Source organism: Helicoverpa zea, chromosome 11, assembly GCF_022581195.2.
Source record: "Helicoverpa zea isolate HzStark_Cry1AcR chromosome 11, ilHelZeax1.1, whole genome shotgun sequence".
NCBI classification, from domain to species: domain Eukaryota; kingdom Metazoa; phylum Arthropoda; class Insecta; order Lepidoptera; family Noctuidae; genus Helicoverpa; species Helicoverpa zea.
The window spans coordinates 10,144,880-10,158,599 of NC_061462.1; the positions used below are offsets into that span (position 1 = coordinate 10,144,880).

The 13,720-nt window shown below is 37.9% G+C and overlaps 2 protein-coding genes across 4 annotated transcripts in view; both read left to right on the forward strand.

Annotated features, from left to right (window-relative positions):
* Positions 1 to 13,720, forward strand: part of LOC124634364 (modifier of mdg4-like) — a 486,707-nt gene that overhangs the window by 198,893 nt on the left and 274,094 nt on the right. The window lies entirely within an intron of this gene.
* Positions 3,314 to 3,938, forward strand: LOC124634368. The gene is made up of 2 exons (XM_047169935.1): positions 3,314 to 3,733; positions 3,848 to 3,938. The coding sequence occupies exons 1-2, from the start codon at positions 3,456 to 3,458 to the stop codon at positions 3,894 to 3,896; spliced, it is 327 nt and encodes a 108-aa protein (XP_047025891.1). The 5' UTR covers positions 3,314 to 3,455; the 3' UTR covers positions 3,897 to 3,938.

Below are 13,720 nucleotides of genomic sequence, written 5' to 3' on the forward strand. Positions count from 1 at the left end.
ATAACTAATAACATATATACATTTTACTCACAAATAGTTGTTTAGTTTAAGTTCTGTAATTATTCATTTGTTTTCTGATTCCACTGCCGTGTATCGTGGAAGTATTATTGTCATGTGTGCGCATTATACATATACCGTTTATTTACAATATTTAACCGTCTTTTATTAAAATTCAAACGAAGCACGACTATTTGGTATAAAATATAATAAGATATTCTGTTTTGTTTCAGATGTAACGTACATAGATTCGAGGAGGGGAAAGAAGTTACTTAAGTACCAAGAGTACACATATAACTTCACGTACCACAACGCTAAAATGAACACCAAGCTATGGAGATGTCCAGGGCGTACCCGCGGTTGTAAGGCGAAAATAATTGTAGATTGTCACGACAAAGTCGTTTCTGGTACATTGGAACATAACCACCCTCCACCGAAATATATTTGTGTTAATGGAATGTATATACTTTTGTAGGGACACATGTAAGTGTGTATGGTAGAGTGCAAGGTAGGCAAAAACGTGTGAGAGCGTGAGGTATTCGAGGCACGGACAGTTACTGCGCACTGGTCCGAGTGAAGGGTTCGATCTGGGGGTTCACTCGAAATATATCAGGTATCCGAACACCGTGTTTCTCTCAACCCTCTGGGCCCGACGACCAGAAGAGGTAGTACTCACTTAGGGATCTATCCAACAACCGATCCCTAAAATAGCATGGTTACAGTTAAACGTTACAATTCTTATATTTATTTATTTAAAATACTTTATGCACATTGTACAACGGCGGACTTAACGCCTTAGGCGTTCTCTGCCAGTCTACCTTAGGGTGGTGGTGAAACAGAAGTGGTAGGTGCAACACAGTTTGAGCATAAGTGCAAGAAAATAAAAATAAATATATTTATGTATATATAAATATAATAAAAATATATATATATATATATATTACTGAATCCAAGAGAAGAAAGTGAAGAAAATGAACTAGTGTAATGTAAACTAGTGTATATGCCAAACGATGAAAAAATTGTGAACAAAAAGTTTTACTTGCCGATATCGGGTTGAAGAGGTAAGATAGGCAGTTGCTCCATGTGGTGCTTAAGTATGTTCCGTCGGACTGGACTTCGACCCCAACACAATTGCAAAAAGACCGGGCAGTAAATCATGATGTGTTTTGTTTCAGAGATAAAGTACATAGATTCACAGAGGGGAAAGAAGTTAATTATGTACAGACAGTACACATATAACTACGTGCGCCATAACGCTACAATGAACACTAAGCAATGGGTATGTCCAGGGCGGTCACGCGGTTGTAAGGCGAAAATAGTTGTAGATTGTCACGACAAACTTGTTTCCGGTACATTGGAGCATAACCACCCTCCACCGAAATATTATTGTGTTAATGGAATTTATATACTTGTGTACTCAGATCAAAGAAATAGGCAGAATGAACGTGCGCGAACAACAAAGTGAAGCCAGTTTTTATTTATGTGTGCGCGGCAGATAAGTGGCGCCGTGTACGGAGACGTGCATCTGTGTGCGTTTACGGTTGCTAGATACTGAGAAATACTCCCATATTTTTGTTCAGTTAAATTGTTCTCAAATATTGTACGTAAACACAGTTAATTATAAGAAAAATATAATTTACTTATAATAAAAAATTAACAAGTTTGATTTAAATAAAACTCATTATCCCCTTTATTAAATACCTATATATGCCTACAACTTTCAAAGGTTGCCCTCGATTTCTCAGGGTTTCCATCATCAGATCCTGACCTGATTACTATGGGACCAACTGGCAACTATTCCGCGTCGAACAAAAAAAGAATCACGTAAATCGGTCTATAAACCTCGGCGCAATTGATGTACAAAACTACATACATATTGAGAACCTCCTCTTTTTTGGGAAGTCGGTTAAATATATTCGTCATGAATTTAAATGCACCATCGATGTTTTTTTATGCACAATACACATTCCCCTAATTCAGGGTAATTTTCCCGTCATAGCTACTAGCAACAGAGACGATTTACTGGTAAGGTTTTGTGTTTGAAGTGAGCCGAAAATATTTTATGGAAAATAAATACGAAAACAATAATAATAACAAGAGTTAGCCCCGCAGGCCATCTGAGGCGGATGACGGGGAGTAGCGACCCCGCGGGGCTATATATCCGAGTACTCCAGGGAGAGTATACTGTCCCCCATCTCCGGCCTGCCGGAGTGAAGCATGACGGGGGATAGGTCTCCCGCCTCTTGGCTTGCCTTCATCGGCCGGTCAGAGTGGAGTCGCTAGACTAGGGTTAGCAGCTCGCTCGGAGGGTAGGTGCCTCGTGGTAAGTGGCGAGTGGGCCGGTGATGCTGGTCCCACAGGGAGCGCGTGATCTGCGTTTAAAGTCCGCCGAGGTATCCTCACCCTTCAGCCGCTTATGTACCTGTTGCCCTCTTGTTGCGATTTAGCGACTGATTCCCGGGGGCCCAGTAAGTGAGTTGGCGAGTCTCCACCTGCCATTTTTACATGTATTTAATACATTGTCATCGGTAGGTGCCATAGTTCCCGTAGTTTCCCATTCCTAGTCAGAAAGATATCCCATCTTGTTTTCTTACTTTTTGTGAACAACTTTTGCAGTGTTTAAACACACAAGACGGCATATTTTGAATTTTAAGGACAAATCACTAGTGACGTGTGAGCGAGCCGATGCGTAGCTCGGTACTGTCGCGAGTTTCTATTAGCTTTTGATTTTGCATTTGCTTTGGTGGACACACTCGTGTTCTGAGCACTTTATCTGCCTATTTCTTTGATCTGAGCTTGTGTAAATAATTTTATTATTGCATTTTTTGTAACTGTAAAATATCGGCGTCAGCTCGTCATTTTTAACGGGTTTTATGAATAATATAAAAATATGATGAAGAATATACTTGTGTTTTGGTACCCAATATTTTATTTGCTCCATGTAGTGTTTAAGTATGTCCCGTCGGACTGAAAGTCGACCCCAACATAATTGCGAAAAGGCCATGCAGTAAATGATGATGTGTTTTGTTTCAGAGATAAAGTACATAGATTCAAAGAGGGGAAAGAAGTTAATTATGTATAGACAGTACACATATAACTACTTGCACTACAACGCTACAATGAACACTAAGCAATGGGTATGTCCAGGGCGGTCACGCGGTTGTAAGGCGAAAATAGTTGTAGATTGTCACGACAAACTTGTTTCCGGTACATTGGAACATAACCACCCTCCACCGAAATATTATTGTGTTAATGGAATTTATATGAGATAAAATAAATAAATAAATATGTGTGTAAATAATTTAATTATAGAACTTACATTTTTGTAACTGTAAAATCTCGACGTAAGCTGGAGGGAGCGACTGTCGCAACCCAGTGCAGGGCACTACACCATAGTGCCGGTAAGTCCTCTCTTTGAGGAGTGGCTCGGGAGGAGTCATGGCGCCCTCACGTACCGCATGACGCAGGACCTCACCGGATACGGTTGTTTTGGGAGGTACCTGCATCGAATCGGTCGTGAGGAGGCGTCCGGGTGTCACCACTGTGCGAACAGCCCCGAGGAGCAGCACGGTGGACCACACAGTCCAGGTGTGCCCTTTGTGGGAAGGGCACCGCCGGGTCCTCGTCCAGGCCTTAGGCGGCGGCGACCTCTCGCGTCCGGCTCTGGTTCATTCAGGCCATGGTCTGGGGCGAAAGGGAAACAAAACGTTTTACTTGCCGATATCGGATTGAAGAGGTAAGATAGGAAGTTGCTCCGTGTGGTGCTTAAGTATGTTCCGTCGGACTGTAAGTCGACCCCAAAATAATTGCGAAAAGGCCATGCATTAAATGATGATGTGTTTTGTTTCAGAAATAAAGTACTTAGATTCAAAGAGGGGAAAGAAGTTAATTATGTATAGACAGTACACATATAACTACATGCACTACAACGCTAAAATGAACACTAAGCAATGGGTATGTCCAGGGCGGTCACGCGGTTGTAAGGCGAAAATAGTTGTAGATTGTCACGACGAAGTTGTTTCCGGTACATTGGAACATAACCACCCTCCACCGAAATACTATCGTGTTAATGGAATTTATATGAGATAAAATAAATAAATAAATATAAGTGTGTAAATAATTTAATTATAGAATTTACTTTTTTGTAACTGTAAAATCTCGACGTAAGCTGGAGGGAGCGACTGTCGCAACCCAGTGCAGGGTACGACACCGTAGTGCCGGTAAGTGCTCTCTTTAAGGGTGCGTCCACATCTGGCGAATGCGCCGCGAATGCGCAGCACGCGAGCCGATCGCGAGCTGTCCGCGAGCTGCGCGCGTGCATTTTTGTTCGTGCGCCGCTTCTGCGCCGCCCGCGACCTAAGCGACCTAAGCGACCTAAGCGCCGCACGCGAGCGGCGCGCAGGCGGCGCGCGACGTCTGCCATCTTCGATAGTACTGAGCCAATATACGGAACTGTAAGGGCGAGAACTGACTGCGCGCAGATCGCGCGCCGCTCGCGCGCTCTATACGAGCCTTGCGTGAGTTGCGCTAAAGAGGCGCACCGAACTATTGCAGTGACTGCACGCGCGCAGCTCGCGGACAGCTCTCGATCGGCTCGCGTGCTGCGCATTCGCGGCGCATTCGCCAGATGTGGACGCACCCTAAGGAGTGGCTCGGGAGGAGTCATGGCGCCCCCACGTACCGCATGACGCAGGTCCTCACCGGATACGGTTGTTTTGGGAGGTACCTGCATCTAATCGGTCGTGAGGAGGCGCCGGGAGGACACGGTGGACCACACTATCCAGGTGTGCCCTTTGTGGGAAGGGCACCGCCGGGTCCTCGTCGAGCTTTAGGCGGCGGCGACCTCTCGCGTCCGGCTCTGGTTCGGGACATGGTCTGGGGCGAGAGGGAAACAAAACGTTTTACTTGCCGATATCGGGTTGAAGAGGTAAGATAGGAAGTTGCTCCGTGTGGTGCTTAAGTATGTTCCGTCGGACTCTAAGTCGACCCCAACATAATTGCGAAAGGACTGGGCAGTAAATGATAATGTGTTTTGTTTCAGATATAAAGTACATAAATTCAAAGAAAGGAAAGAAGTTAGTTATGTACAAAGAGTACACATATAACTACTTGTACCATAACGCTAAAATGAACACTAAGCAATGGATATGTCCAGGGCGGAACCGCGGTTGTAAGGCGAAAATAATAGTAGATGGTCACGACAAAGTCGTTTCTGGCACATTGGAACATAACCACCCTCCACCGAAATATTATTGTGTTAATGGACTTTATATACAAGTGTAAATAATTTTTGTTCGGTTGTGAAACTTGGAAACTAACTAAGCAGGATATAAGCAGACTGGAGGCTTTTGAGATGTGGTGCTGGAGGAGGATGGAGAGAATTAGTTGGACGGAAAGAGTTACTAACTAGGAAGTATTTAACATAATATGAATTAAGAAACAACTCTTGCAAAATTTAGAGAACAAGAGAGGAAAAATGATGGGACACCTTATTATACGTCACGACGATTTATCAAAAACATTGTGGAAGGGGAGATCGAAGGAAGGGGTCGTCCAAGGTATAGATACATCAAGCAAATTAAAGAAAAGGTGAAGGTTGTGACGTATAAGGAAGTTCAGGAGTTGACGCTAGATAGTCGTAAATGGAAGGAGCTGCACCGACAGGAGCTGGGATCTTAAATTAATGATGATGTAAATAATTTTATTATAGATTTTACTTTTTTGTAACTGTGTTTTTTGTAAATCTCGTCGTCATTTTCAACTGGTTTGATAAATATTAGGTACTTAGAGTAGGTACTTCAAGCGATAAAATAATTGGAATGATATACTTTACAGAATATGTACCTCGCAAATATGTAGTTTTTAGTATAAATAATTTATATGTAATTAAGGCGCATTTATCGCATTGGGGTAACCTGTAATGGTAAATGTATGTAGATGAATAAATAAATAAAATAAAATAAATGTATCGAAGGCTGCATTTTCTATTAAAGTGATCAAAATGAATAAAATTGTTTTATGTATCTATTTGATGACCTGCCAATTCTAGAAAGAAGCTTTCAGTTTATAAGACTCAATACAAAATATTATAAATAAAAAAAAACTATAAAATTTAAAGTGACAATAGAATATATGGCTAGGTTCATGTTATTGTTATACCCAAAGAAGTCGGTAAAACAATAACATGAACCTAGCAGTCACTTTGTTTTATTAAGTAGTAATTTATTTTTAATTCTCTTACCTATTAAAGAAGACAAACTTATGTTTGTATGTTTTTTTTCAGAAGTCCAATACGTAAACTCGAAGAAGGGTAAACAGTTAATTCTGTACGGAGGTTACACATTTACCTTCAAATACCATTCTCCGGTCAAAAACACTGATTACTGGCAATGTACGAAACATACGTGTAAGGCGAAGTTAGTAGTTGTTAGTAATGGAACAATTAAAGCCGTGGATCTGAACCATGATCACCCGGCACCTAGGTACTTCGTACATGACGGAAAATATGTCCGAATGAATTGTTCTTGACATTTTAACTAATATATGTATTTGATGTACAAACAGTTTTTTTTTTCAATTGCATGTTTAATTCTTGAAGGGTAGAGTAAAGACGTAGTAATCTGTGGTAAAGATCAATCCTGGACTCACAAACAAGAGTATTTTTTTATTTATAATAATAATAATGTCGGGACACCTTTTCACACACGGTCGGTTAGCCCCATGGTAAGTTATTAATTAACTTGTGTTATGAGTGCTAACACAACTGATAAACTACATATAGCTACATATATACATATTTATGAATACATATCATAACACCCAGACCACGGCCAACAAGCATGCTCATCACACAAATGTCGACCGAGCCGGGAATCGAACCCGGGACCTCAGCTTCGGCAGTCCGGCATGGTGACCATTGCGCCATCGAGGTCGTCGTATTTATATATATGTTATTGACTGATTAACTTAATTTATCAGGGAGATACTCAACAAGAATATCCAATTTGGTACAGTCGACCGTAATATAGTAAGGGAATATATATTAGTATAGTTAGGGAAAGGTCAGGCAATTGATGATCATTTATGTTTCAGAAGTGAAGTACATCAATTCAAAGAAGGGAAAGAACTTAATTATGTATAAAGATTACACATACAACTACGTGCATTATAGCGTTAAAATGGATACAAAACAATGGATTTGCCCACGCCGTAAGAGAGGTTGTAGGGCGAAATTAGTAGTGAATAGTCACGATAAACTCGTTTCTGGTGAATTAGAACATAACCACCCGCCACCAAAATATTACTGTGTTAATGGATTTTATGTACAATGCTAAACAGTTGTACTTGTTTTTTTTTTTCTTACTGTAAAAATCTTTTCTTAACCTAACTTCATAAACAAGTACTTCTACTTAATAAAGTACATATAAACAAAATGTTGTACTTCAAGAGATATATTTTCCATTAAACTTTCTTTTCTATCAAACGAAGGCTCTTCTTTTACTGTAAAAATCTTTTAATAACCTAACTACATAAACGTGTGTTTCTTCTTCTTCCTCCTGCCCTGTTCCCAATTTTATTTGGGGTCGGCGCAATAAATCATGCTCTTCCATTTTCCCCTGTCACTCGTCATACTGACACTCACTCTCTTCCTATTCATGTCATCTTTCATGCAATCCATCCATCATTCTTAGGTCTTCCTCTCCATCCATCTACATTCATACTTAGCACACACTTTGTTGCATGCGTATCATCCCTCCTCATTACATACCCATACCATGACAATCTTCTACTTATCTTTTCTATAAACGTGTGTTTCTACCCAATTAAGTATATTTCCAAAATATATATTTTCTATTAAACTTCCTTTTTACTTAAACGAAATTTCTTTTTACCAATATCTTTTAAATGCAGTGCCAAACTAATAGTAAATGGTGATGAAGAAATTGTAGTTTCCAATCTTAACCACGACCATCCGCCTCCTAAAATATATGTTAGTAACGGAACATGTTGTAGACTAAATTCACTTAATAACATTTGAGTGTTTCAATAAAAAAGCTATGGAAAAAATGTCGCTTTATTTATCATTCTGCTATCAAAAACATTGATTCCTGGTGTATAAATAAAATAATATAAGTACTAGTTTCATTAATTTTGATGCCTAACATGTAACAACATTTTAATTTACCTACCTAATGATGACTATTTGTTTTATTTTTTCAGTCGTCCAATACGTAATATCAAAAAAGGGAACGCGGTTAATTCTTTACGAAGGTTACACCTACAATTTTAATTACCATTCTGCAATCAAAAACACTTTCTACTGGCAATGTTCAAAACATACGTGCAAGGCAAAATTAGTAATAAATTGTTTTGGACAAATAATAAACGTTTTTAAGGACCATGATCATTATCCTCCTAAATTCGCCATTCGCGATGGACAATATATAAAATTGTAAAAACTCTTTCTATTATAACCAATACATTTTATTCACGAACAGTTTTTTCAATATCCTGCAAATACCTCATCTTCTGCCTAACCTTTTCCCAACTATTTTGAGTCGGCTTCCAGTCTTACCTAATGCAGCTGAGTACCAGTGCTTTACAAAAACGACTGCCTATCTGTCCTCTTTAAACCTGGGCAGCCCATACCTTTAGATAAGACTGGTTGTCAGACTTACTGGTTTCTGCCTACCCGTAGCGACTGCGAAAGATGTTCAATGACCCAGTGAATATTTATAATAACCTAATAACCCAAGAAGAAGAAAGAAGTAGCTAGAAGAAAATAGATTATAGTATAGTATATGTAGTACAGAAGTAGATGACAATGAAAAACTATTTTTTTTTCAAATTCAAATTCAAAATCTTTATTGCTATTTTTTTCGAAAATACGAGTATCACAAAAGTACCTAATGTTTGTACCGTTTGGCAAAACATACCTTTGATTTTAAAATTATCATCTAAAATACATATATGTTTTGTTTCAGTTGTAAAGTACATACGTTCAAACAGGGGAAGGCAGCTTGTTTTTTATAAGCATTACTCATATAACTTCATGCGTCATAACATTACATTGAACACTAAACTATGGAAGTGTCCGGGCCGCGTGCGTGGTTGTAAGGCGCAATTACTAGTAGATTGTCACGACCAAGTCATTTCTGGTGAATGTGAACATAACCACCCGCCACCTTATTTGAATCACAGACCTTATCCGTAAACCTGAATAAATTATTCATAATTAATTATTAGCTTTTCTTGCTCTGTATATCTACCCAGGGTAAGCTTGAAGAGTAAGTTGGTTCTTCTCCACGGGTCCTCTTTGGAACCATGTAATAAGCTTTACGTTTCGAAAGAGCTCTCAATTTTGACTCCGACTTTGAACCATGTACATTATCAACTTTATATTTAACTAGCCGTTTTCCCGCGGTTTCACCCGCGTCCCGTAGTAACTACTACCCGTACCGGGATGAAATATAGCCTATGTTACTCGTGGATAATGTAGCTTTCGAATGGTGAAAGAATTTTTAAAAACGGTCCAGTAGTTTTTGAGCCTATCCATTACAACCAAACAAACAAAGTTTTCCTCTTAATAATATTAGTATAGATGACTGAACAAAAAAAAAACAAATATGTGTGACTATTTCTATGTCCTTCTTTTTTTTATTTAGGGGGGGGGCTATTAGGCGTATTTTTAACCTATAAAAATGTACTCTAGCAACAGGAAATTTTTAACTGAGGAAATAAAGAAAATTGTTTCATTCATGGCCTACATATTCTAGAAGTACGCATTCAGTCTATTTTTAATGAGATCATTTCACTTTTGGCTGGAACGATTTTGATGCGGTTTTCAACATGGTATTTGTCAGATTCAGGAGAAGGTATCAGGTATATTATTGAAGTCGTATTTTTCCAGATTTCAAATATATAACCTCAAGAAAGGGCAAGCGAATAATTCTGCATAAAGAGTATACTTACGGTTTTAACTATCATTCTTCTGTAAGGGACACTGACCACTGGAGATGTACCTTTAAGTACTGTAAGGCAACGTTAGTAGTGTATTCTAAAGAGACAATTGTGGGTGGAAAATTTCTTCACCACCATTCCCCACCTAAATATGTTGTATGTAACGGAGACTATGTTCGAATCAATTGATTTATATTTTTCTTAATACATATCACGGAGAACAAAATGTATAGCGGAGGTGTCATAACGGAAAATCTTCTAAGAAAGTAGCGCGCCACAATGCGGGTGTGCTGAGGAACGTTACTGTCTTCGCCCTTATAAGCCTTCCTGGTGACCAACCTTTTTTATAATACCAAAAATCGTTGACAGATGTCTCAAAGAACTCAAAGGCCTCATTAGTCCACTCGTAACTGATCGTGTAGGTCATGCCCACCGTACCTATTTGATCTAGAAGAAAGCGCAACCTACCTGCATTACGGCATCTCCGCTCATCGTTTCTTACTCATTGCTACATATAAATATGTGTTTAATTGATAACATATGATGTTATATCTGAGAGCATGTAAAGTGTGGTTTGTGCCTATTAATTTTCAATATATGTATGTACTGTATAATGATACAGTTTATTATTTGGCATAGAGATACAACTTCAACTTATAGTAAAAACAAAACACAACAGCCTTCAGTAAAATAATGTTTGGCAACAATTTTGGTCATCTGACAACAAAAGATATATACATAGATATGAAAGTAAAACCACGCATCTATTTAAAAAGTTATGTCGCTTGTTTTATTTTTATACAGCCTTTCCCAAGAGAGACAGAGAGTAAAAATTAATTTAGGTAATCTTTTTTTCATCATTGAAACTTACGCTCATTTTTTTTCAGATTACAAATTCATAAATTCGTCAAGAAATAAAAGGTGTATTCTGTACAAAGATTACACATACAACTTAAGCAGTCGTTCTTCTAAGAAAAAAACGAGTCTATGGACTTGCACTGGAAGGACCTATCAAAGTTGTAAAGCAAAGCTGTTGATACATTCCGATGGTAGAATTATATCTGGCATGACAGACTCTCATACACATCCACCGCTCAAGTTCTTTGTCTGCAGTACTGGAAAATATATTAGAGTAAAATAATGTTTAGAAGGCCATTGAAGCACCATATTATCTGCCTAGCCTTTTCCAAACTATGTTGGGGTCGGCTTCCAGTCTAACCGGATGCAGCTGTGTGCCAGTGTTTTACTAGGAGCGACTGCCCTGTCTGACCTCCTCAACCCAGTTACCCCGGCAACCCTTGGTTAGACTGGTGCCAGACTTTTAACCACCACTTGTTGTAATATAAATTTTGACTGTATGTTTGCATGTACATCTTAACTTGCATTTACTTATTACTATGGAGCGAAACTGAGTCGCTTATCCTAAGATTTAAGAAATCAATTACATAATTGTATCCTACGTGGATTGTTATGATTGTACTTTTTTGTTAATAGTCATTAAGTAGTAACTTTGATGAACTTAATAAAAAATAATGATTTTCTTGTACCCACCGTTTAGTGTTTAATTTATAGTTTTGTATCGTGTTTAAAATAAAGTACTTTTTAAATAAATTATCCTGTAACCGATTATGCCCTTGGCGTTCGATTTTTATGGTATTTTTCTTCTTATCTTTGGCTTTCGAAAAGGTTAACTCCTTTTTTTCTGTCTGTTTATTAATATTTCATAACAAATAACTACATATATTTATATAGCCTGGCATGTAATACTTGTTTCCTAAATAATTCATATTCTTTTATAAAATGTTAAGTTTTCAGATTTAAGATACTGTTTATATGTTTCAGATTATATCGTGATTAAAACTGCACATGGTACGAAGCTGATTATGTATAAGGAGTACACTTACTGCCGAGCTCGTGTGGTCCAGTCCAGGAGTCTTGAACATTGGAGGTGCACTTCTTGTGCACACAAGCACTGTAAAGCGAAATTAGTCTTGAGTTTAGAGATGAAAATCCTTTCGGTTCACGACGACCATAATCATCCTCCGCCAAAGTACTATTATCGTAATGGACAGTACATTAAAGTATATTAAAGCGTGTTTAGAGTCAGAGCGTCATCCAAAGGTCATGTTTGATCTTTTAGCTTTTCAACTAATTAGTTTTTTGCTAAATTAACTTGGTGTTCAAAATTACTAGGAACGGTATTGTAAAAATTGACCATACTTCCTATATTTTAGCAGTAATTGGATCGTATGTTTTCTTTGTGAGCCTATGTAATAAATAAAAGAACTTACGTAAAGATTTTGTGTGATTTATGTTCAAATTATGTTGATCATATTGATTTTCTATACATATAATAAATCTGTAAAAAAACTGTGTCTGTACATTGAATATATTAAAAAAATAATAATTGGGTGGGGTTTAGAAACAGTAATGGAGCACAAATCCAAAAAAAAAAATTCTGTCTGTATGTCTGTATGTCTGTATGTCTGTTTGTTTGTACACGCTAATCTTCCGAACTACTGAACGGATTTCAATGATTTTTCTTTGTTGTATCAGTATTAAGCCTGGTCAACATATCCTTACTAATATTATAAATCGGAAAGTGAGTTTGTTTGTTTGTTTGTTTGTTTGTTCCACTTTCACGCCGTAACTACTGAACCGATTGCTTTGAAATTTTGCAGACGTAAAGTTAGAAGTCCGGATTAAATAATAGGGTACTTTTTATCCCGAAAAAAATAGATATTCCCGAGGGAAAACAAAAATATTGTTTGCTTGATGGATGGATTGTAGATGGCGCTGTGTGTCGTTTAAAACAAGGTAATATATTGCAAACGAATATAAACGTGTAAATTTAGAAGCTAAATGATACGATAATGAATCCCCGAAAATGAGGAATTCCCGAGGGATGATGTACAATTTGTTTAATCGTCTAAACTGTTTTTTTTTTACATCTACTTATATATTGCAAACGAATATGAACATATAAATTTAGAAGCTAAATGATACGATAATGAATCCTCGAAAATGAGGAATTCCCGAGGGATGACGTACAATTTGTTTTATCGTCTTAACTGTTTTTTTTACATCTACTTATCCTGAAATAACTCTAATTCAACGAATTACTAATTGGTATAAGTATTAGTTAAGTTATTTAGTTCTTGAGGTATGCGATAGATGGCGCTGGGTGTTTTTAAAACGTGGTAACGATGTGTTTTTAAAATACGTAAGAAGTGGAATGATAGCTTTTTAAAACGTGGTGACGTTGTTTTTTTTAAGATACGTAAGAAGTGCAATGATATCTCGCGCTTTAACCTGTAGTTCATCGTATCCAGCGTTACATCGCGCTTCTTAGATTTTTCCGTGGGAATGAGAAGTTTTCTTATAGTTGTGATTTATACCGCAATATAACCGAATTCCACGCGGGCGAAGCCGCGGGCGGAAAGCTAGTAGGCTATAATTTATCTTCGAAACTTGAAGACCTGATGCAGAACTCCAACAGACCAATAAAACTATAAGAGATACAAATATGGTGCCGTGGCAAAAATTGTTTCATTTGATGAGCATTTTCAGCTGAGATAATAAATTTTAAGATCTGGAACACCTGATGTGGAACCCTAAGAGCCCAGCTTCTCTGTACCATATACAGGTATGACGTTTTAGCAAAAGTTGTTCAATTTGATAAGCACTTTCTATTGACTTATACAAATTGAAGATCTAAAACATCTGATGTGGAACTCCAGGGGCCCAGCTAGACTATAGCATA

Coding starts and splice junctions, on each gene's coding strand:
- LOC124634368 (XM_047169935.1), top strand. CDS start 3,456: ATGACGCAGGACCTCACCGGATACGGTTGTTTTGGGAGGTACCTGCAT. Junction 3,734..3,847: donor GCCGATATCGGATTGAAGAG/GTAAGATAGGAA, acceptor GTTTTGTTTCAG/AAATAAAGTACTTAGATTCA.